Source organism: Salvelinus namaycush, chromosome 24 (assembly GCF_016432855.1).
Source record: "Salvelinus namaycush isolate Seneca chromosome 24, SaNama_1.0, whole genome shotgun sequence".
Classification (NCBI taxonomy): domain Eukaryota; kingdom Metazoa; phylum Chordata; class Actinopteri; order Salmoniformes; family Salmonidae; genus Salvelinus; species Salvelinus namaycush.
In genome coordinates, this window is record NC_052330.1 from 15,165,405 (window position 1) to 15,190,284 (window position 24,880).

A 24,880-nucleotide genomic window follows, 5' to 3' on the forward strand; every position below is an offset into this window, starting at 1 on the left:
TTACAACCTCTTAACGCTCAATTAAATATTTCACTCTTTACACATCCTTTATTGGCCAGAAATAGACTATAAATAGACTACTGCTGATTGGGTTTAATGTCCTGCCAAGTGGTCAGCCTCCACCAGGCCTGCTCACCTTGTTTTGTTTCACCTCAGCCTTTTGTCTCAAGCTCCTGCTCTGCTCCATTTTCCAGAGCTGAGTGGGAGAAAAAAATGCCACCTGCCACTGCATTATCTTAGCTACAGCCCTGGATTTTTAAACATACACACACACACACACACACACACACACACACACACACACACACACACACACACACACACACACACACACACACACACATCTTCCTCCCGTCTAGCTGTGACAATAAGTGTTAGCGCTGCCCACTGCAGCTGAGGTCTCCCTAGCGACCAGGCTTCTTAGGGAGGCTGCCATGATGGGTATTCAGAACGATGGCATGACGTCCCAACTCGGTACCACCACAGAAAAATGCGTGTCTCAAATCATATCTGGCGGTGCCAGCTTGGCCCGGCGCCAACCAGGGGTTGGCGTGCACCCGGTGGTGAACTGCGGATGGCGATAGCTACCCGCTGGGTGTCCATGCTGAGATATAGGAGCTGCTAAGCCCCACTGTAAAGCACACACAGGGCCTCAGATAGCAAGAGAGAGACAGAGAGATTGAGAGAGAGAGAAACAGAGAGGGAAACAGAGAGAGAAAGAGAGAGAGAGGATGAGGGAGAACGAGAGACAGAGAGAGGATGTGGGAGTGAATGATGGACAGAGAGAGAGGATGAGGTTAGAGAGCGACAGAGAGGATGAGGGAGAAAGAGACAGCGAGAGGCTGACAGAGAGACTAGAAAGGGGCAGAGGCATAGGAAAGATTAGGAAGAGAAGAGTGAGAGGTAGAGGGATGATGAGGCTGAGAGAGTTAATGAGAGGCCTAAATGTCTGTGGATATCCTTCCATGACCTATATGGAGCTGGGTAAATATGGTGGAGCTGGGCTACAGTATTTATTTTACCTTTATTTAACTAAGCAAGTCAGTTAAGAACAAATTCTTATTTTCAATGACTGCCTTGTTATGGGGCAGAACGACAGTGTGTGTGTGTGTGTGTGTGACCTTGTCAGCTCGGGGATTCGATCTTGCAACCTTTCGGTTACTAGTCCAACGCTCTAACCACTAGGCTAGATTGCCGCCCCAGTGGTGGGGCGGTGGAGCTGGGGTATAGAGCTAGGACTGGAGCTGGGGATGAAGGTATATAGAGCTAGGACTGGAGCTGGGGATGAAGGTATATAGAGCTAGGACTGGAGCTGGGGATGAAGGTATATAGAGCTAGGACTGGAGCTGGGGATGAAGGTATATAGAGCTAGGACTGGAGCTGGGGATGAAGGTATATAAGCTAGACTGGAGCTGGGGATGAAGGTATATATAACTAGGACTGGAGCTGGGGATGAAGGTATATAGAGCTAGGACTGGAGCTGGGGATGAAGGTATATAGAGCTAGACTGGAGCTGGGGATGAAGTATATTAGAGCTAGACTGAGTGGGGATGAAGGTATATATAACTAGGACTGGAGCTGGGGATGAAGGTATATAGAGCTAGGACTGGAGCTGGGGATGAAGGTATATAGAGCTAGGACTGGAGCTGGGGATGGAGGTATATATAACTAGGACTGGAGCTGGGGATGAAGGTATATAGAGCTAGGACTGGAGCTGGGGATGAAGGTATATATAACTAGGACTGGAGCTGGGGATGAAGGTATATAGAGCTAGGACTGGAGCTGGGGATGAAGGTATATAGAGCTAGGACTGGAGCTGGGGATGAAGGTATATAGAGCTGGGTCTGGGGATGAAGTTATATAGAGCTAGGACTGGAGCTGGGGATGAAGGTATATAGAGCTGGGGCTGGGGATGAAGGTATATAGAGCTAGGACTGGAGCTGGGGATGAAGGTATATAGAGCTGGGGCTGGGGATGAAGGTATATAGAGCTGGGTCTGGGGATGAAGGTATATAGAGCTAGGACTGGAGCTGGGGATGAAGTATAAGAGCTGGGGCTGGGGATGAAGGTATATAGAGCTGGGTCTGGGATGAAGGTATATAGAGGCTAGGACTGGAGCTGGGGATGAAGGTATATAGAGCTGGGGCTGGGATGAAGGTATATAGAGCTAGGACTGGAGCTGGGGATGAAGGTGTATAGAGCTGGGGCTGGGGATGAAGGTATATAGAGCTAGGGCTGGGGATGAAGGTATATAGAGCTAGGACTGGAGCTGGGGATGAAGGTATATAGAGCTGGGGCTGGGGATGAAGGTATATAGAGCTGGGGCTGGGGATGAAGGTATATAGAGCTAGGACTGGAGCTGGGGATGAAGGTATATAGAGCTAGGACTGGAGCTGGGGATGAAGGTATATAGAGCTAGGACTGGAGCTGGGGATGAAGGTATATAGAGCTGGGGCTGGGGATGAAGGTATATAGAGCTAGGACTGGAGCTGGGGATGAAGGTATATAGAGCTGGGGCTGGGGATGAAGGTATATAGAGCTAGGACTGGAGCTGGGGATGAAGGTATATAGAGCTGGGGCTGGGGATGAAGGTATATAGAGCTGGGGCTGGGGATGAAGGTATATATAACTAGGACGAGCTGGGGATGAAGGTATATAGAGCTGGGGCTGGGGATGAAGGTATATAGAGCTAGGACTGGAGCTGGGGATGAAGGTATATAGAGCTGGGGCTGGAGCTGGGGATGAAGGTATATAGAGCTGGGGCTGGGGATGAAGGTATATAGAGCTGGGGCTGGGGATGAAGGTATATAGAGCTAGGACTGGAGCTGGTTCTGGCCGGGAGAGGAGAGTTGATTCTGTGCTACCTTTCTCTCTCTCTCTCCTGTCTCCTGTACAGTGGCAGCTGCTCCTAACAGGTGCGTGGCTGCCTCCAGGCAGATGGTCCGAGAAATTAGGTAGTTGGCAGGTTCCTTCACGCAGCCCACTGTCCCCCCCTCCCTGCCACACACACACACACACACACATAGACACTTAGTAACAAACATTAGTGATAGGGGGAGGTTGGCGGAGGAGAGGTAGAGAGAGCAAGAGTGGGAAATGATAGATAAAGAGAGAAAGATGGAAAGAGAGAAAGATGGAAAGAAAGACGGAAAGAGAGAAAGAGAGAAGGAAAGCAATAGACACATCCTTGCATCACTTTCTTGAATCTCCCAAGTGGCACTGTGTCAACAATATCCCCACTTTGTCCTCTTTCCCCTGAACATAACCATTTCTCAGCTTAGAATCTCCATATTCTCACAAGAACTTCCAACCTGGATTTCTCAATAGGCTGTACATGCTAGACTAGTGTACCCTTCAAATGTAAACCTTGCTTGCAGAGGCTGATTTCGAATGATATTCAGCCTGGCTCTATCTATTAAACATGACTGACTGACTGACTGACTGACTGACTGACTGACTGACTGACTGACTGACTGACTGCCACTTGGACAGGTGCTGTGATGTGGAATGGGATTTCAGTGGGGAGTCGCTCCCGGTGCCTAACTGTGTCATTGGTATACAGTTCAACCCAGAGTTCTGACACCAGGCACAAGTAACCCCAAAAAGTCCAACATTATTTTTTGTTGTTGTGATTTTTCATAGAGGATGAAAAGCAGTGAGGCTGGCTGAGGTGTACCTGCTTAGACGGCCCTGTACTGGGGGTTAGAGGAGATTACCCAGACCAGGCTGGCTGAGGTGTACCTGCTTAGATGGCCCTGTACTGGGGGTTAGAGGAGATTACCCAGACCAGGCTGGCTGAGGTGTACCTGCTTAGACGGCCCTGTACTGGGGGTTAGAGGAGATTACCCAGGCCAGGCTGGCTGAGGTGTGTGGACCATATAAACGTGCTGCAGGCATTGGGTATACTGGGTCGGTGGGGGCATGTCACAGCTCATACACACACACAAACCCGATGCCCATACACACACACACACACACATTGGGCACATCTGGGGCATGTGAGTCGACATCTGTCTGGGCCTCACCCGTAGGGCCACCCTGAGCACTAATGACCTCTCTGAGCACTGCTCCAATGCTTTACAAATGAGAGAGAGAGAGAGAGAGAGAGAGAGAGAGAGAGAGAAGAGAGAAGAGAGAGAGAGAGAGAGAGCGAGAGAGAGAGAGAGAGAGAGAGAGAGAGAGAGAGAGAGAGAGAGAGAGAGAGAGAGAGAGAGAGAGAGAGAGAGAGTAGAGAGAGAGAGAGAGAGAGAGAGAGAGAGAGAGAGAGAGAGAGAGAGAGAGAGAGAGAGAGAGAGAGAGAGAACTAGCTGTAACACTACTAACAGTAAGAGTATGTGTAATCTTGAAAAACAATACATTTCTTTGTAAGAAAATATTTTCCTTGAAGGAGGCAGACAAATGTTTTGAATGTAATTACATGGAAGAAGGCATGAAAATGGTTCCAAAATGGTTCATTAGTGAACCATCATTTCAAACCTGAGCCATTCATTCATGAAGGTCAGTCCTAATGATATAGCGTTGTTTTTGTTTCTACAGGTCCTGATAGAGGGGGGCTTTGGAGAAATCACCACAGAGATAGCCGGGAGCCAGGAGTTCTACTATGCTGAGGACTACCACCAGCAGTACCTCAGCAAGAACCCCGGCGGATACTGTGGCCTGAGCGGCACCGGAGTCTCCTGTCCAATAGGACTCAAGAAATAACCACCTCTGTCCAATAGGGAATGACCACCAACCTCTGATTGTCTGATTTTGACTAGGAAATGTAAATACGCATTTTCGCTTGCTCATTGCAAAATAAGTCTATTTTCTAGTAAGTTAAATGGAAGTCACCTTAATTATGATGCAGTACTGAAGCATATTCAGGGTTTATATAAAAACAGTCCGTATCTGAGTCTTGTATTAATTTAAGTAGTTTGGTAATCAAGCACTACACACATAAGACCTGTTTAAATGAATGCACATTCAGGTTTTAGTGTACATTGTCTTGTTTGAATCAAATCAACTACAGTATGTACATCTGATTGAACTCTGTGGTGTGTGCTGGTGGATTAAATGATGAAGCGGTGTGTTGATATGTATGGCTGTTTGGCTGGTTCCGTTGCGTGGTGTTTGGTGTGTTGGATGACCTCCTTTCTGTGATCTTTGCCTTAAGCCTTGTTCTGATCACTCCCTGACTCATCTGTCAGAGGGGTGTGTGTGGCTTGTGCAGGCAAACACTCAGTGGGAGAGAGCCCTCTGCCAGGGCCTGTGTAGCTTGGCATCACTATAACACAGTGAGAGAGAGATAGAGAGGGGTAGCATCACACACACACACACCACACACACACACACACACACACACACACACACACACACACACACACACACACACACACACACACACACACACACACACACACACACACACACACACACACACACACACACACACACACACAGAGAGGCTGGCAGTTCCCCTCCCCACACAGGGACTGGAGCGAACTGTGGGTAGGCCTAATGGCTGAAGGACACATTGATGCACAATCGGCTGTCAAGCAAAATGTCTGACTGGTATTCCTTACTGTAGACTGCTGCTCTAAAAGATGTCTGACTGGTACTTCTTACTGTAGACTGCTGCTCTAAAAGATGTCTGACTTGTACTTCTTACTGTAGACTACGGCTCTAAAAGATGTCTGACTGGTACTTCTTACTGTAGACTGCTGCTCTAAAAGATGTCTGACTGGTACTTCTTACTGTAGACTGCTGCTCTAAAAGATGTCTGACTGGTACTTCTTACTGTAGACTACTGCTCTAAAATATGTCTGACTGGTACTTCTTACTGTAGACTACTGCTCTAAAAGATGTCTGACTGGTACTTCTTACTGTAGACTACTGCTCTAAAAGATGTCTGACTGGTACTCCTTACTGTAGACTACTGCTCTAAAAGATGTCTGACTGGTACTTCTTACTGTAGACTGCTGCTCTAAAAGATGTCTGACGTACTTCTTACTGTAGACTGCTGCTCTAAAAGATGTCTGACGTACTTCTTACTGTAGACTGCTGCTCTAAAAGATGTCTGACTGGTACTTCTTACTGTAGACTACTGCTCTAAAAGATGTCTGACTGGTACTTCTTACTGTAGACTGCTGCTCTAAAAGATGTCTGACGTACTTCTTACTGTAGACTGCTGCTCTAAAAGATGTCTGACTGGTACATTAACATGCATTCCAGGATATGATTCCTTTGGTGTAGCGTTGGTTCTCTTCACTAACAAACAGCGTGCCAATACGCTGTGATCATGTCCGTTTACAATGGGCTGCTGCTGGAACAGAGCCAGTAGAGAAACCATTGTTCCCAACAACCCAAGGAAATGGGCTGAATCCTTTTTCTATCGCTGAAGAATCTTTTGACGCTGTAAAAAACATGCAGGACATTTTTTCCAAAGCCATTCTCCTTAACACTCCTCCGCTGAACAACAATAGTTTTCATCGGCTGATGTGGGGTTTGTGAGGGTGAGTTGCAGTTCTACAGTAGCCTAAGCATGGTCTTTGGTTGGGTTTGGATGTAATAATAAGGAGGAGTGTTAGTGAGGTGAATCAGTGATTGTTCTACTGGATGGATGGATGATGGATGGACGGACGAACGGACAGACTTGTGAGGTTTTTCAGCTGAGGTGTTTGTTTCAGTAAACATAATGATGGTAGTAAAGGTTGGTTGTGGTGAAACTCTGCTGAGGTGTTTCAGTAGGCAGCTGAAGGCCATGCTGGCTGGGCTAATCCCCAGACCCAGACCAGGTGGCTCCTGCCCCAAGCTCCTCCACCTCAGCTGCCCCAAATCTGCCACCACAGCCTGGGCACAGCTCGCCTAGCTCTGGGGATCAGGATGCAGGACCATTGTCAGAGCACTGGAGCATGGTAACAGCACGCGTACGCACGCGCACTCACACACAAACACACGCTTAATCAAAACAAAACGTAGAGCTACGCAGCATGCTCACATATATGTACTATAGGCACATACAGAAAGTCACACAGCATCTCCCCCTGAAAGAACCACTGATACGCACACACATTTTTACCAACAAAGAAACAAATGATATATTTATACACTCGATGAAATAAATATTAGCAATGGAACACGGACAGAGCTAGTCTGAAATGATTCTATTGTACAGAGTGGCCTACTGTCTGTCATTCTAGCACTATAGTGATGTTTCAACATTGTCCACATGCTAACAGGCATTCAAAAGCCCCGTTTATACCTGGTACTAACATGGGTCCTTTGTCCTGATCTTTTCTACATTCTGATTGTACCCATATTTCCAGAAATGTGTCTACACATGGTATTAAAATGTGTCTGTTATCCATCTACTGTGTCTGCATTGTGACCAGATTTCCTGGTCCCTTCCTTTATGCAAATTATTTCACAGCTATTCTTTCAAAATATGATTTTTTATTTAATGTAAGACACATTGATGTAATCAGTCAATGGTGCCACCTGTTAATGATTTTATAGGGTGGAAAAATTATGATATAAATGGTTTCTCTGTCCAGATCTGTTTACACTTGTAAGATATCCAGACACAATGCGTGTCTGACTACCTCCGGATGTGGGCAGGAAGATCTGAACGCATTACAATGTGTCTTTTGATTGTCTACACCTGTCTGACAATGTGGGCACAATCAGAATGTGGACAAAATCAAGACAAAGGACGCAAGTTAGAACCAGGTATAAACGGGGCTATAGATTATTTTATGGTGGCATTTCACTTTATAATGATATGATCATTCCTTTTAATAACACCCATAAAATCAAATCTCAGCTGCTTAAATGTGGCCATAAAACAGGCAGCCTATAAAATGGAAGGTATTTACTGCCTCCTAGTGGGCCATGCAGATATTGCTCTGCTCTGCAGAGAGGCGAATTGATTTATGTCTGCTGTGAAGTTTTACGATGCAGTGAAATAGAAGATGGTAAATCCTAATCTATTACTCACAAGCATCACAGTCTCATATTATTATTACTGAAAACCACAGGTTCATCAGCAAACACTTTATTTACGGTCTGTCTCCTAACGGCTCCATAAAGACCTAGACGTTTGGCAAGCAAATTGGACATAAACACTGCTTTGAAAATAAGTAATGGAATGTATTAATAATAAACCAAGTATTTTTTAGGGTCACATTTTGCATTACAATTTTGTTATTAGCGTGTAATTACCCCTATAAGTACAGTGTAATAAATCCAGTATTGTGTTACATGTACCCATTGAAAGGATAGGGTAAGAGTTAGTCTAACAGCTGTAAGTGCATTGTATTACCATTCTAGGGTTTCAGCTCCACCATGTATTACCTAACCCTAGACCCTAGACTGATAATACATTGCACTTAGAGCTGAAACCCTAACTCCAACCCATAAAACAATCCATTACTCTACAACCCTGGTGAATGTTACATGTTTGGCAAGAATGATGATTGATGTCACTGTTGTGTCTTTATTCTCATCCTATAGTCCAAGACTGTGGTTTCTACATGTCTATATGGGAGCCAGTTAGTGAGTGGTTTGTGTCTGGATGACCGAACAGCTAGAAGGAGGCAGGAGACTGAGGAGTAGAGAGGAAAGGAGGGAGAGTCAAAGCACCACTTTTCATGTCATTTCTGTCCTACAGCAAGGACAAAAAGTTGAAGCCTTCCTAAACATAGCCTGTAGCCCCCTGACTGAACAATGAACATCAGCGTCATATTGTAACCTGTCATCCACACTAGAAGGGGCGGGCACTGGAAACACCACCATGATTTACGGCTGTTGCGTCAGCATCACCCTAGAAACCCACGGCAACAGTGGAGTGAGGGGAATAACAAGCGATCTCCAACAGAGTATAAAGCAATAAGGAACAAACGGGAGCGAGAGAGAGGGTGGAAGGGAAAGAGAGAGAGAGATGAGGTGAACGTTGCGTTTATCACAGTGATGTCCTCTTTGTTCAAAATGAAACACCGTACAATGGTGATGGCTCTTGAGAAAAAACTCGACTTGCACCGAATTGGCCGTGGCTAGCCTTACACACTGATGTTCCACAAGGAAGGGAATTAAATGGGATGGAGTGACGGTTAGCTGAATGGGGAGACTTTACAAGATAGGAGTCATGTAGATGGAGGCTGGGCTGGGGAGGTGATGTAGACGCTTTTCATTTTCCTATACAATCAGTAGGCCTATAAGCAACAGAGCCATGAAATAACAACACGAGACAATTAATTAAAACCAAACTATTTAATACTACCATAGAATCATTTGAACTACTTGTACATGGCTACCATGAATATTTGTACAAAAATGCAGTAAAAATAGTATTGATTAATATATACAGATATGTCTCCTTAGTGTAGGCAGGCAGGTTGTTGTAACGTTACATGTAGAATGACAAGTACATTGATGGTCATACACAATTTTTTACACAATACACATATTGGTTACCCCATCACTGATATTCCCTTCCAATCCAACTGACTCTTAGAAGAAACAGATAATAATATAATGATTTTAATTTGAAAATAAAATACAAATATTGGGACATGTTGAATTATACACAGGTACATAGTGTCTACTGTGTTTAAGTTTTGAGGAATGTGACTGCAGGACAAGATTTTAGCGCCGAGTCAACAGACCAGAGGTCTAGGCGAAAGACACCAAAGTCCAGAACAAAAAACATTGCATGTATACAAGTCACCTCATTAAGGGTAGTAATGGTGGCTGTAGTACAAACCTTGGACAGTGGCATGTCATTGTGTTGTGTCTGGTCCATCTGACCATACAGTGAGGGAATAGTGTCTTAAAGCCAGCATGTATGAAATAAAACAAGGAAGAGGAATACACTATTGTAACCATTTGATATGCACCATATACAATACATGATTCAAACCTGTTTTTTTAGGAAAGGGCCTGTATTAAATTGCATTTGAAGTCTATGACTTCCACAAGGATAGTGGCTCATTATTACCAACATCCTTTGATCTGCTTCAAATATTAATTAGAATGACTGTAAATGTTATACAACAACAGATAGGAAAATATTGCAGGTAGAATAAAACTACAACCTACTGGAGCTGGTTGGAATTAAACTACATCTTACTGGGGCTGGTTGGAATAAAACTACAACCTACTGGAGCTGGTTGGAATAAAACTACAACCTACTGGAGCTGGTTGGAATTAAACTACAACCTACTGGAGTTGGTTGGAATAAAACTACAACCTACTGGAGCTGGTTGGAATTAAACTACAACCTACTGGAGTTGGTTGGAATAAAACTACAACCAACTGGAGTTGGTTGGAATAAAACTACAACCTACTGGAACTGGTTGGAATTAAACTACAACCTACTGGAACTGGTTGGAATTAAACTACAACCTACTGGAACTGGTTGGAATTAAACTACAACCTACTGGAGTCGGTTGGAATAAAACTACAACCTACTGGAGCTGGTTGGAATTAAACTACAACCTACTGGAACTGGTTGGAATTAAACTACAACCTACTGGAACTGGTTGGAATTAAACTACAACCTACTGGAACTGGTTGGAATTAAACTACAACCTACTGGAGCTGGTTGGAATTAAACTACAACCTACTGGAGCTGGTTGGAATAAAACTACAACCTACTGGAACTGGTTGGAATTAAACTACAACCTACTGGAACTGGTTGGAATTAAACTACAACCTACTGGAGTCGGTTGGAATAAAACTACAACCTACTGGAGCTGGTTGGAATTAAACTACAACCTACTGGAACTGGTTGGAATTAAACTACAACCTACTGGAACTGGTTGGAATTAAACTACAACCTACTGGAGCTGGTTGGAATTAAACTACAACCTACTGGAGCTGGTTGGAATAAAACTACAACCTACTGGAGTTGGTTGGAATAAAACTACAACCTACTGGAGCTGGTTGGAATAAAAAAAATTCAGTTAGTGCACTTTGAACTGGGTATCAAATCTGTTCATTTGAGCCATCATTATCAGAGATGGGGATTGGAATGATGTACAGTGAGGGGTTACAGTGAGGGTTTAGAGTGTATAAAAGCACCCAGGGTTGAATCAGTGGGTCACAGTAATGTAGAATCAGAGTGTAGGTGCAATGTCTGAAACAGGATGGGTCAATAGTTTGGACAATAGAAAATTGATCACAACGCCAGTTCTCCACAAATAGACAGGGAGGTCCAATTTGTACAGGGCTTGTTCTACTGCCTATAAGTTAAACCAGGCACACCAACACAGGAAAAACAAAACACAATAAAGGAAAACAAACATGGTTGTGTGTGTGAGTACAGTATGTAATTCCCCTTGACCATCTCGACAGAAACTGTGTAATAGCACTTGGAAGATTTGTGTAACATAACTCTGTAATAACATCATTTTTTTCTGTTTTACTCCTCTCAGGATCATCATCATGCATTTATTTTCTTCGTTGTGAGTTTGAATAAATGTTTCTTTCTCGCTCCCTACAGAGGCACATAAAGGAAACACGAGGAAATCCCATGACTGAACCACGGTTCTCAGACAACACAATATCTCTATAAAAATGTAACCATGCACTTTATAGACTGGCTTCACGTGATGATATATGATTGGCTTTCCATTTCAGCCTATGAGGAAAAGGTGGCCACCAGGCATTCCGTTTTTTCTTTGTTAAGTTTTTTCTTTTGTTTTCTTATACTCCTTTTTCTTGAACCAGACTTTTGGGGACAAGACATGGACACAGAAAGATTGACATTGAGGAACAATCACAGAAATGTCATTGTACATAATGCTTCCACTGTAAGATGCATGGATTGTAACTGTTATTAGCATTGTTTTCTGTGAAGAACACCGATAGCCAGAAAACACAGGGAGATAAAAGAGAGAAGTTAGAGAAGAGAGAGAGAGGTCAAATTGACAGCTTCATACAGAAAACAGAACAAAGTAAACACACAAACTATATCAGACCAGTGCATGCAAGATTGAAAGAACTCCCATGGTCGACAGACAGCACTGATAACACGATGAATAACCTCTGACAACTTGAAGGGACTATAAGACAAAGTATTGACCATAATGCTCCTTCAGATTACTTTAACTCATGCAGCGCCAGAGTCATCCCACCACCTCAGTAGCTAGCATGCCCTAATGAGAGAAGCGCTATTCATTGTCAGTGCTTGTGGTACATACGCAGTGGAGCGAGAGCAAGGCTAACACACGTCTATAAAGGCGACCAATGGGCTTCTTTACACTGGCATTCGCCACAGCCCCTAAGCCAATCAGAGGCCCGAGCTCAAAGCAAGGTGCTGCCCCATCACTGCTAACTGTGTGACATTACAACAACAGAATCATACAGACAGGAACCAATCACTGAGGGTATGGTGGCTGAATCTTGATGTAAGTATGGAGTATTGCCAACACAATCATACATGTAGCACATCAACGGCTGTATGTCGACGAGGATGAGGAACAGAGAGCACTCCCCTTCTGGCCCGGGCGGGGCGGCCGTAGGGTGGGGAGTGCTGAACACGGGGAATGTTCCTGTGAGAGAGAGACGGGGGATCGATTCTCCTTCCTCCAGATGACGATGTTACGGCAGGAAGTGGCAGGGGGACAGAGTTCAGTGAGAAGTAGGAAGGTCAGGGCGCCGGGTCTGGATGATTTTTGGTTTGGGGCAATTCTTTGGTTCCTCCACTTCCTCGGTGTCGCTGTCGCAGACGTGGACAACAACACTGGGGGTGGACTCTGTTCCCGCATGCAGCTCAAACTTCTCTCCTGTAGACAGAGAGAGAGACGGGAGAGAGAGCAACATTTTAGCACAGTTGAAAAATACATGGCAAATAGAAATCCAATATGGATGGTGTTAAGAGATAGATGGGAGGGGTTGAATGGAGCTGAAGGTTGGGAGTAATAACAACTAATATCAACTAGATAACTAATGTAAAAAATACTGTGCCTGTAAAACATGTATACTTTAAGAACTTCTGTGAAAGAAATAGATGGGAGAGGTTGAGGGTAAAGGAAGGACATAAGTAATAGATGGGAGAGGTTGAGGGTAGAGGAAGGACATCAGTAATAGATGGGAGAGGTTGAGGGTAGAGGAAGGACATCAGCAATAAGATGGGAGAGGTTGAGGGTAAAGGAAGGACATCAGCAATAGATGGGAGAGGTTGAGGGTAGAGGAAGGACATCAGTAATAGATGGGAGAGGTTGAGGGTAGAGGAAGGACATCAGTAATAGATGGGAGAGGTTGAGGGTAGAGGAAGGACATCAGTAATAGATGGGAGAGGTTGAGGGTAGAGGAAGGACATCAGTAATAAGATGGGAGAGGTTGAGGGTAAAGGAAGGACATCAGTAATAGATGGGAGAGGTTGAGGGTAGAGGAAGGACATCAGTAATAGATGGGAGAGATTGAGGGTAGAGGAAGGACATCAGCAATAGATGGGAGAGGTTGAGGGTAAAGGAAGGACATAAGTAATAGATGGGAGAGGTTGAGGGTAGAGGAAGGACATCAGTAATAGATGGGAGAGGTTGAGGGTAGAGGAAGCTCAGTAATAGATGGGAGAGGTTGAGGGTAGAGGAAGGACATCAGTAATAGATGGGAGAAGTTGAGGGTAGAGGAAGGACATCAGCAATAAGATGGGAGAGGTTGAGGCTAGAGGAAGGACATCAGCAATAAGATGGGAGAGGTTGAGGGTAGAGGAAGGACATCAGCAATAAGATGGGAGAGGTTGAGGGTAGAGGAAGGACATCAGTAATAGATGGGAGAGGTTGAGGCTAGAGGAAGGACATCAGCAATAAGATGGGAGAGGTTGAGGGTAGAGGAAGGACATCAGCAATAAGATGGGAGAGGTTGAGGGTAGAGGAAGGACATCAGCAATAGATGGGAGAGGTTGAGGGTAAAGGAAGGACATAAGTAATAGATGGGAGAGGTTGAGGGTAAAGGAAGGACATAAGTAATAGATGGGAGAGGTTGAGGGTAGAGGAAGGACATCAGTAATAGATGGGAGAGGTTGAGGGTAGAGGAAGGACATCAGTAATAGATGGGAGAGGTTGAGGGTAGAGGAAGGACATCAGTAATAGATGGGAGAGGTTGAGGGTAAAGGAAGGACATCAGTAATAGATGGGAGAGGTTGAGGGTAGAGGAAGGACATCAGTAATAGATGGGAGAGATTGAGGGTAGAGGAAGGACATCAGCAATAGATGGGAGAGGTTGAGGGTAAAGGAAGGACATAAGTAATAGATGGGAGAGGTTGAGGGTAGAGGAAGGACATCAGTAATAGATGGGAGAGGTTGAGGGTAGAGGAAGCTCAGTAATAGATGGGAGAGGTTGAGGGTAGAGGAAGGACATCAGTAATAGATGGGAGAGGTTGAGGGTAGAGGAAGGACATCAGCAATAAGATGGGAGAGGTTGAGGCTAGAGGAAGGACATCAGCAATAAGATGGGAGAGGTTGAGGGTAGAGGAAGGACATCAGCAATAAGATGGGAGAGGTTGAGGGTAGAGGAAGGACATCAGTAATAGATGGGAGAGGTTGAGGCTAGAGGAAGGACATCAGCAATAAGATGGGAGAGGTTGAGGGTAGAGGAAGGACATCAGCAATAAGATGGGAGAGGTTGAGGGTAGAGGAAGGACATCAGCAATAGATGGGAGAGGTTGAGGGTAAAGGAAGGACATAAGTAATAGATGGGAGAGGTTGAGGGTAAAGGAAGGACATAAGTAATAGATGGGAGAGGTTGAGGGTAGAAGAAGGACATCAGTAATAGATGGGAGAGGTTGAGGGTAGAGGAAGGACATCAGTAATAGATGGGAGAGGTTGAGGGTAGAGGAAGGACATCAGTAATAGATGGGAGAGGTTGAGGTTAAAGGAAGGACATAAGTAATAGATGGGAGAGGTTGAGGGTAGAGGAAGGACATCAGTAATAGATGGGAGAGGTTGAGGGTAAAGGAAGGACATAAGTAATAGATGGGAGAGGTTGAGGGTAGAGGAAGGACATAAGTAATAGATGGGAGAGGTTGAGGGTAGAGGAAGGACATCAGCAATAAGATGGGAGAGGTTGAGGGTAGAGGAAGGACATCAGTAATAGATGGGAGAGATTGAGGGTAGAGGAAGGACATCAGAAATAGATGGGAGAGGTTGAGGGTAGAGGAAGGACATCAGTAATAGATGGGAGAGGTTGAGGGTAGAGGAAGGACATCAGTAATAGATGGGAGAGGTTGAGGGTAGAGGAAGGACATCAGTAATAGATGGGAGAGGTTGAGGGTAGAGGAAGGACATCAGTAATAGATGGGAGAGGTTGAGGGTAGAGGAAGGACATCAGTAATAGATGGGAGAGGTTGAGGGTAGAGGAAGGACATCAGTAATAGATGGGAGAGGTTGAGGGTAGAGGAAGGACATCAGTAATAGATGGGAGAGGTTGAGGGTAGAGGAAGGACATCAGTAATAGATGGGAGAGGTTGAGGGTAAAGGAAGGACATCAGTAATAGATGGGAGAGGTTGAGGGTAGAGGAAGGACAGGAGTAAAAACAAACAAAATAGAACTATTGTAAAATAGACTGTGTCCATAAAATGTATATAGTATATATAGTATGTATAAGCTGGAAGTAGAAGCCTAAGCGTTGTTGTTCACTAGTTTTATGGTTCACTAGTTAGGGGAGGGGTGGTAGGGTTAGAAAGTAATAAAGGAATTTTTTTTTTTTTTAAATGTGTATATATATATGTGTATGTATGTATGTATTTATGTGTGTATGTGTGTGTGTATGTATGTATGTATGTATGTATGTATGTATGTATGTATGTATGTATGTATGTATGTATGTATGTATGTATGTGTATATATATATATATTTATTTATTTATATATGCCCAAATATATATGGGGGGTTGGAAGTGATGCAGATAATTACATTGATGGAAGCTACAATCTACCTGCAATATTAAAGCTGATCTACCCCCTAAATTGTAGTTTTTTTTTAAACAGAGAGAGAGGGAGAGAGAGCCGGGGGGGAGAGAAAGAGCAGAGGGGGGAGAGAGAGAGAGAGCAGAGGGGGGAGAGAGAGAGCAGAGGGGGGAGAGAGAGAGAGAGCAGAGGGGGGAGAGAGAGAGCAGAGGGGGGAGAGAGAGAGCAGAGGGGGGAGAGAGAGAGCAGAGGGGGGAGAGAGAGAGCCGAGGGGGGAGAGAGAGAGCCGAGGGGGGAAAGAGAGAGCAGAGGGGGGAGAGAGAGAGCAGAGGGGGGAGAGAGGAAGAGATGGTCAGTACAAGACATTTGAAAATGTAAATGTGTACATGACCTCAAGAGGGAGCCCTGGTTCCAAGAGAGACACTAAATCAGTGAGGAGAGGCAAACTCAACCTGGGTGATGATTTTCTCCTCATAATTACTAAACGGTCATGTGAGAATTGGGGGCAGAAGCTTAATATACAGAAAGACTGTAATTCTCTGGTTAGGAGGACCTGAACCCAGGGAGGACTGAAGCAATATCCTCCCTCCCTCATTCCCTCCCTCCCTCCATTTCTCCTGAGGACTGGGCTCCTCAGCCAACCGCTGGGTGACGTCAATGCTGCTGCGTGCTGTCGCTCCGTGTCAGACAGTCAGAGTCAGAAAGAGGGAGAGAGGGAGAGGTAGAGGGGGAGAGAGGGAGAGGTAGAGGGGGAGAGAGGGAGAGGTAGAGGGGGAGCGAAGTAGAGGGGGGAGAGAGGGAGAGGTAGAGGGGGAGAGAGGGAGAGGTAGAGGGGGAGCGAGGGAGAGGGGGGAGAGAGGGAGAGGTAGAGGGGGGAGAAAGGGGGAGGGGAGAGGGAGAGGAATGCAGAAAACAGAGAAGAGAGTGAAAATGAAATAGACAGAGAAGGGGAGGTACTGAGAGGAAGAGAATGAGAGGGGGGGTAATAGAGGCCCAGCACACGCCCAGTACTCAGAACAACATCATGGAACTGTATAAGTATCAGTCAACTCACTCCCAGATCAGTTACAGAGCCCAGAACACACACTCATCTCCACACTGGGGGTTCAGCACTCTCCTTAAGAGCTGTTATACAGTATACCCTAGCTATCATCTGTCATTTAGTACGTCTCAGGGGTTCTGATAACGACAACATTACAGCTAATTATCACATAATGACGCACACGCACGCGCACGCACACACACACACACACACACACACACACACACACACACACACACACACACACACACACACACACACACACACACACACACACACACACACACTATGGAGTATGCACGTACGCATACACACAAACATACACTAATGATGTATGCCAGATAGCTATGGTAAGCGCCTGTAATGTTTACAGTTTAAAAGGTAGAGCTTTAAAATAAAATGTTTCTATACAAACTGAACTCTACAGCCTTACATCAGAGTCTAAACAGGGTTTTAAAAGTGTACGTTCATATACATACTGCACTCTATTCCATGACATAAAAGGCATATGACCAGGCCTTATCACTGAAGTGCTACTTCAGTGTACCAGGAAATTCACCACCAAGGCATCGTTATTGTTAGCCCAATCACATTTTAGCTGCTGCACTTGAAGTGTTCTAAACATGTCAGATAATAACCATTCCCACTTGCTTACAGTACATACCATTTACCCTCTACTCCAAAGACACTGTTTTCACACAGTCATCTTCAAGCACTACGATTCCCTGACCTCATGTCAGTCTCTGACCTCTGAGTTCAGAGACAGCCTCTGCTCCACTTCTGATTCTAGGTCAGTGTATAAACGAAAGGCCAGCGATACAGGAGGTAAAGACCAGTTTGATCCTGCTCTGCTCCACTCCCATGAATATGCAATATCCTTTAAATGAATCTCTTATGCAACCCACTCTAGTCCCTAAACAGAGGAAAGAATGCAGTCACTTGAGAGACATTTCATGTGCTGTATACACTTACAGTGATTCAGTTAGTAGTGAAAGGGACTTATAGGGTTTGTGGGTTCCACCAGATGTATCACTGTGTGCTTGTGAGGGGACCTGCATGGTTGACTAGTAAAGGAACGTTTCAAGTGGGATATTTTTGTGCTTGTAAAAGTTAGACACCATATAGAGCGACTTAGAGGGCTGTGAGGCCATGAAGTGGCTGGTGTATGGTGGTAACCTCCAGCTGTCCTGGGGGTTTACACCAAGCGAGAGAGAGCTCTCGGCCCCAGAGAGACGTACCTGTAGCCCAGGCTGACCCATACTAACAGGGCCTGGGCTCCACTAACAAGTACACCTACAGTGTTAATGACTATGAATGGGAGATTTGCTTAGAACCAACTCTAACCGTCTGTAGAGTTATTATACAGTATGAAGCCTGTCAATGTCCCGTACACAATGAGCCTGGTTACAGTGACGGGTAAGATCACTTTCACCATCTTGTGCTTCATTGGACTAGGTGAATCACTACCTACAGTACCACTATCCACTACTATTACATGATAATAGATGTGCGTAATATCAAACAGGAACTCAATATGAATATGAAATGGTGTTCCAGTAAATATGAGAGGATTGTAAGTGTACTGTATGTCTATCTTGATAGATACAGGAAGATCATTCTATTCAAATGCAACTGATCTTGAGGACTCATATGAGTAACCAATCTTAGTTGTAGGCCTACGGTATCTTCCAGTTAGTGGGCCTATGCAGTCTTGCAGTCTATTCCCTGAGGTATAGGGATGACCCCAGCGTATCAGATCAGAGAGAGGAGGAGGGATAGAGGGAGCGAGAGTGAGGATAGAGGGACCGAGAGAGAGGGAGGATAGATGGAGCGAGAGAGAGTGAGATAACTCTCAGCGGGATGTGTTTTGATGGGATTTGGGGGGAGAGAGAGCTCCAGGACAGCAACACAATTAGACCCAACCAAATCATGAGAAAACAAAAAGATAATTACTTGACACATTGTAAAGAATTAACAAAAAAACAGAGAAAACTAGAATGCTATTTGGCCCTAAACAGAGAGTACACAGTGGCAGAATACCTGACCACTGTGACTATACCAAAATTAAGGAAAGCTTTGACTATGTACAGAATAAGTGGGTGGGAGGTAGTCTAGTGGTTAGAGAGTTGGGTCAGTAACCGAAAGGTTGCAAGATCTAATCCCTGAGCTGACAAGGTAAAAATATGTCGTTCTGCCCCTGAACAAAGCTGTTAACCCACTGTTCCTAGGCTGTCATTGAAAATAAGAATTTGTTCTTAACTGACTTGCCTAGTAAAATATATTTTTAAGAATAAAGTGAGAATAGCCTTGCTATTGAGAAAGGCTACCGTAGGCAGACCTGGCTCTCAAGAGAAGACAGGCTATGTGCTCACTGCCCACAAAATGAGGTAGAAACTGTGCTGCACTTACTAACCTCCTGCCAAATGTATGACCATATAAGAGACACATATTTCCCTCAGATTACACAGACCCACCCCAATTTTAATAAACTCACATATCTATTGGGTGAAATACCACACGGCAGGTAGCCTTGTGGTTAGAGCGTTGGGCCAGTAACCGAAAGGTTGCTAGATCGAATCCCTGAGCTGACAAAGTAAAAATCTGTCGTTCTGCCCCTGAACAAGGCAGTTAACCCACTGTTCCTAGGCTGTCATTGTAAATAATAATTTGTTCTTAACTGACTTGTCTAGTTAAATAAATAAAAACGGTGTGCCATCGCAGCAATATTTGTTTATTATCTATTTAACTTGCTTTGGCAATGTAAACATATGTTTCCCATGCCAATAAAGTCCCTTAAATTGAAATGTAATTGAAATTGAAATTGAGAGAGAGAGAGAGAGAGAGAGAGGGAGAAAGAGAGAGAGAGAGAGAGAAAGAAAGAAAGAAAGAAAGAAAGAGAAAGTGAAAGAGAGAGAGAGAGAGGGAGAGAGAGAAAGAAAGAAAGAAAGAAAGAGAAAGTGAAAGAGAGAGAGAGAAAGAAAGATACAGTTCCTTAGGGGGTTGACAGCTGAGAGTTAGTAATGTCAAACCCTGTTGCATAATCTAAATGTTCCTACATCCCAACCCACCACCCAGAGCCATTTTAACATCCACTGCAGCTACAAATAGAAGAGATAGGCAGACAGACAGACAGACAGACAGACAGACAGACAGACAGACAGACAGACAGACAGTGCGTGACATTCAATATTCACTTTTCAAAATGGCCTCCTTGATTGACCTGAGGTAGTGTCAGTTGGGCAGAGGGGGGGGGGGGGGGGGGGGGGGAGATAGAGCAGAGCGAGAGAGGGAGGGAGAAGGAATGAGAGAGAGCGTGAGAGGGAGAAAGAGAGAGGTTAGCAAGAAACTGCAGGTGTTATCTCTCTCTCTCTCCCTCCCTTCATATCATTGACTGGGAGTAAGGGTTTATTTACGTGGGAGTTAACCATGTGTTTGGCAGCTCCAGCAAAGTCAAGCTAAAATTAGCAGAATGGCAAGAATCTGTGAAACAGCTGTTCTGATAAGAAAATGAGGCTCTGGCCAGGAAGGCAGATGGACTTGACTCTGGCTGTATGGAATATAATCCCTGTACATTTACATACACACTGAGATGAAGCATTGTAAGAAAATAGTAGCCTAGCTTCACAGCTTAACTACTGGACACTATGTAATCACCAAACTTGGCTTTTTGCTGGACAAAAAGCACTCTAGTATCAGGCATTTAGTGAGATATAAAAAAACATGCCAGACATGCCAGACAAAAAGATGATTGACACTCCGTTTAGGTCTATTTCAAACGACAAGAAGACATAACAGCTAACTGATTCCCATTTGCATCCGCTGCTTGCTCTGACTAAACCTCTTACTCAAAGACAGCCATCATTATCAAGCCAGACACAATTGTGGTTGTCACTCTCTCCTGACTGAATGACATGGTGGCTGAGGTGACTATATCCCAGAGGAGAGTTGGGGAGGTTGAGAGAGAGACTTGTCGATATTCCTCTCATAGCAGAGATGAATAAACCATTAGTGTACAGGGAGTCAGTAGTGACAGGTCGTTAACGTCTCTCACCCTCATGCATTATTCATGGTTGACATGACGACGTGCAGCGGAACCTTTGTGAAGAGAGGGGCACTGCTTTGGGTCGCGGCGCTTTCAAGTCGGCGGCAAATTCAATTTAGCGAAGTAGCACGGCCCCTCTGATGGCATGGAAAACAGAGGCAGACTGGAGCAGCGGGGAGCGAAAGAGGATAGGATACATTCGGAACTGAAGTGCTGTTCATTAAATCAAAATCATGTCTTAAACCAGTGAGAGATGTTACCGACATGACAAGTCGCTCCATCTCAACCTCGGTCATATTCTATTGTGTGTGAAATTCTTTTGAATCAATAGATTTCATAGGAAACCTACTAGGTAGTATTACATAGCCTGTGACAGACAGCGCTAAACATGTCCATGGATCTAAATACAGGACTATTTGAGATGGACTCTGGGACTATACTATAATGTGAGACAACCTTGTGTGGAATGTCCCTCCTCAGTTTAAATACATGTGTAAATGGCTTGTTGCCTGTAATCAACCTGGTGGACCATGTTTCCAATGGGAACAGTAGGCTACAGTACGTAATCAGACCAACAGCTGGGGAGTAGAGAGGGTGACCTGACTCATCTTCAATGAAATGGACGGTCACCTCCCGGGCAGTCACCTACTCTGTCGGTCTACGTGGGTGGTCCACCACAAACACTAACTGGACTTCTGGACATGACACGGTCATAAACGCCAGAACACAACCTTCCCTATAAGCTGAGGTGGAAATATACAGGAGTTGATAGTCTTGTTATGATCATAAAGACTTTTTAAGGACTCAAAGGGCTTTACATTGCACGGCAGTACAACTTCCTGATGCATCTGAAGGTCAACTGGGATTCAGGCAGTGTGGGGATTCGTTACTTAAAAATAGTTGTATATTACATTTGACTTGTTGCCTTCAATCAAAGTGACAAGTTTTGTTACTCAATACCTTTATAACACGTTGTCCCCAACACTGGTTTCAGCCAATAGAAATTCTCCTCTAGTCTCTACGGCTTAGTGTCCTATACAGAGGGCTGCATTAAAGCTGATTATAGGACACACAGTGACCAGCACCAGAGGATGTATTCTATGAATACCAATAACATTTAAAGGTACAGGTTCTGACCGGTGTACCTTTTAAACAAGAAGAATGTGACCTGACGTCCTGCTTGACCGAGGGGAGGTGCTACTACTGTAACTAGTGGTATAACTCACCGGGGCCCAGCTTGGCCACCGCATAGAGCAGGTCGTAGTTGATGACGGTCGTGGCCTCGTCTATCTGCTGCCAGCCAATGGGCGGTGAGCCGGGAGGGGAGATGAGGAACTGTTTAGAGGGCTGAGGAGGAGCCAGGTGCAGGTTATCACCGTCTGATACTGGGTTCTGGACCTGGGGGAGGGAGGGATAGAGAGACAGAGGGATAGAGGGATAGAGAGAGAGGGGGGGGGGGGGGGGGATACAGACCAATAATTAGTGAATCAGTTTTAATCAGATGTCTCTTAGTGATTGGCTTTTTAAAAAATAATCCAGGACAAGGCTGTACGATTCTACACTCCAGACAGTCAGTTAGTTCCACATCTTAGTTCCAAGGGTCCTGCTGAGAGCTGATTCAGCCAGCCAGAGAGCTGAGGTTAAAGGACACTGACTGGGAAGGATCATTGTCTGGGCCATGGGTTCCTCTCCACTGTTCCCCAGGACCAACACTAGTCTACTGGGTTACAGACCTCCCTGCTCTCCAGGACCAACACTAGTCTACTGGGTTACAGACCTCCCTGTTCCCCAGGACCAACACTAGTCTACTGGGTTACAGACCTCCCTGCTCTCCAGGACCAACACTAGTCTACTGGGTTACAGACCTCCCTGCTCTCCAGGACCAACACTAGTCTACTGGGTTACAGACCTCCCTGCTCTCCAGGACCAACACTAGTCTACTGGGTTACAGACCTCCCTGTTCTCCAGGACCAACACTAGTCTACTGGGTTACAGACCTCCCTGCTCTCCAGGACCAAAACTAGTTTACTGGGTTACAGACCTCCCTGCTCTCCAGGACCAACACTAGTTTACTGGGTTACAGAGCCACATCACCCCCTGGCCTGTCATCTTGACTAACAGCTAATAGGTCCAGATCACATGTAGATCATCAGAGTGCTGTGAAGTGTCTGTGTCGTCCAGTCTCCAGGCAGCACAGCGTAACACACCGGCCTGCAGATATGATCTCTAACAGGAATAGAAGTCATGGACTTCATCTCTCTCTCTCTGCTTCAGCGGAGCGCTTGTGACCCTGATAACCATTGGGAGAGGAATTAGACAGGCCTATTGGCTAATGTGGAGCAATCACAAGCTGCTTCTGCAAGGAGGAGGGCACAAACACTCGCGCGCACACACACACACACACACACACACACACACACACACCCTGGAGAGGGTTTTATTATTAGTCACACTGCATTGGTGACAAAATGTAAACATGAGACTATTTTCCATAAACACAGTTTTTCCCTGAACTACACACCCTAACTAAAGCTTGTGTTTTAAAGATGCAGCCCAAGATCTTAAGCACTTACTAATTTGTAACACAAACACACACACACATATATATATATACAGTTGAAGTCGGAAGTTTACATATATCTTAGCCAAATACATTTAAACTCAGTTTTTCACAAATCCTGACATTTAATCCTAGTACAAATTCCTTGTCTTAGGTCAGTTAGGATCACCACTTTATTTTAAGAATGTGAAATGTCAGAATAATAGTAGAGAGAATGATTTATTTCAGCTTTCATTTCTTTCATCACATTCCCAGTGGGTCAGAAGTTTACATACACTCAATTAGTATTTGGTAGCGTTGCCTTTAAATTGTTTAACTTGGGTCAAACATTTCGGGTAGCCTTCCACAAGCTTCCCACAATAGGTTGGGTGAATTTTGGCCCATTCCTCCTGACAGAGCTGGTGTAACTGAGTCAGGTTTGTAGGCCTCCTTACTCGCACATGCTTTTTCAGTTCTGCCCACAAATGTTCTATAGGATTTAAGTCAGGGCTTTGTGATGGCCACTCCAATACCTTGACTTTGTTGTCCTTAAGCCATTTTGCCACAACTTTGGAAGTATGCTTGTGGTCATTGTCCATTTGGAAGACCCATTTGCGACCAAGCTATAACTTCCTGACTGATGTCTTGAGATGTTGCTTCAATATATCCACAGAATTTTCCTGCCTCATGATGCCATCTATTTTGTGAAGTGCACCAGTCCCTCCTGCAGCAAAGCACCCCCACAACATGATGCTGCCACCCCCGTGCTTCACGGTTGGGATGGTGTTCTTCGGCTTGCAAGCCTCCCCCTTTTCCTCCAAACATAACAATGGTCATTATGTCAAAACAGTTCTATTTTTGTTTCATCAGACCAGAGGACATTTTTCCATGTGCAGTTGCAAACCGTAGTCTGGCTTCTTTATGGCGGTTTTGTATCAGTGGCTTCTTCCTTGCTGAGTGGCCTTTCAGGTTATGTCGATATAAGACTTGTTTTACTGTGGATATAGATACTTTTGTACCTGTTTCCTCCAGCATCTTCACAAGGTTCTTTGCTGTTGTTCTGGGATTGATCAACTGTTCTGCCTGCGGCTATGGAACCCTGACCTGTCCACCGGACGTGCTACCTGTCCCAGACCTGCTGTTTTCAACTCTCTAGAGACAGCAGGAGCGGTAGAGATACTCTTAATGATCGGCTATGAAAAGCCAACTGACATTTACTCCTGATTATTATTTGACCATGCTGGTCATTTATGAACATTTGAACATCTTGGCCATGTTCTGTTATAATCTCCACCCGGCACAGCCAGAAGAGGACTGGCCACCCCTCATAGCCTGGTTCCTCTCTAGGTTTCTTCCTAGGTTTTGGCCT

General features: G+C 44.9%; 2 protein-coding genes across 4 annotated transcripts in view; one reads left to right on the forward strand and one right to left on the reverse strand.

Moving 5' to 3' along the window:
- The window catches only part of LOC120019761 (mitochondrial peptide methionine sulfoxide reductase-like), an 87,307-nt gene extending 82,233 nt beyond the window's left edge, over positions 1-5,074 (forward strand). For both annotated transcript variants that reach the window (XM_038963197.1, XM_038963198.1), the window contains one exon: positions 4,537-5,074. In XM_038963197.1, coding sequence (XP_038819125.1) covers positions 4,537-4,701 — 165 coding nt within the window. In that variant the 3' untranslated portion in view covers positions 4,702-5,074. The remainder of the gene's footprint in view (positions 1-4,536) is intronic.
- A 4,157-nt stretch (positions 5,075-9,231) lies between these two features.
- The window catches only part of rcan2 (regulator of calcineurin 2), a 120,555-nt gene continuing 104,906 nt past the window's right edge, over positions 9,232-24,880 (reverse strand). For both annotated transcript variants that reach the window (XM_038963199.1, XM_038963200.1), the window contains 2 exons: positions 22,199-22,370; positions 9,232-12,764 (listed from right to left, as the gene is read on the reverse strand). In XM_038963199.1, the coding sequence (XP_038819127.1) occupies positions 12,610-12,764; positions 22,199-22,370 (327 nt within the window). In that variant the 3' untranslated portion in view covers positions 9,232-12,609. The remainder of the gene's footprint in view (positions 12,765-22,198; positions 22,371-24,880) is intronic.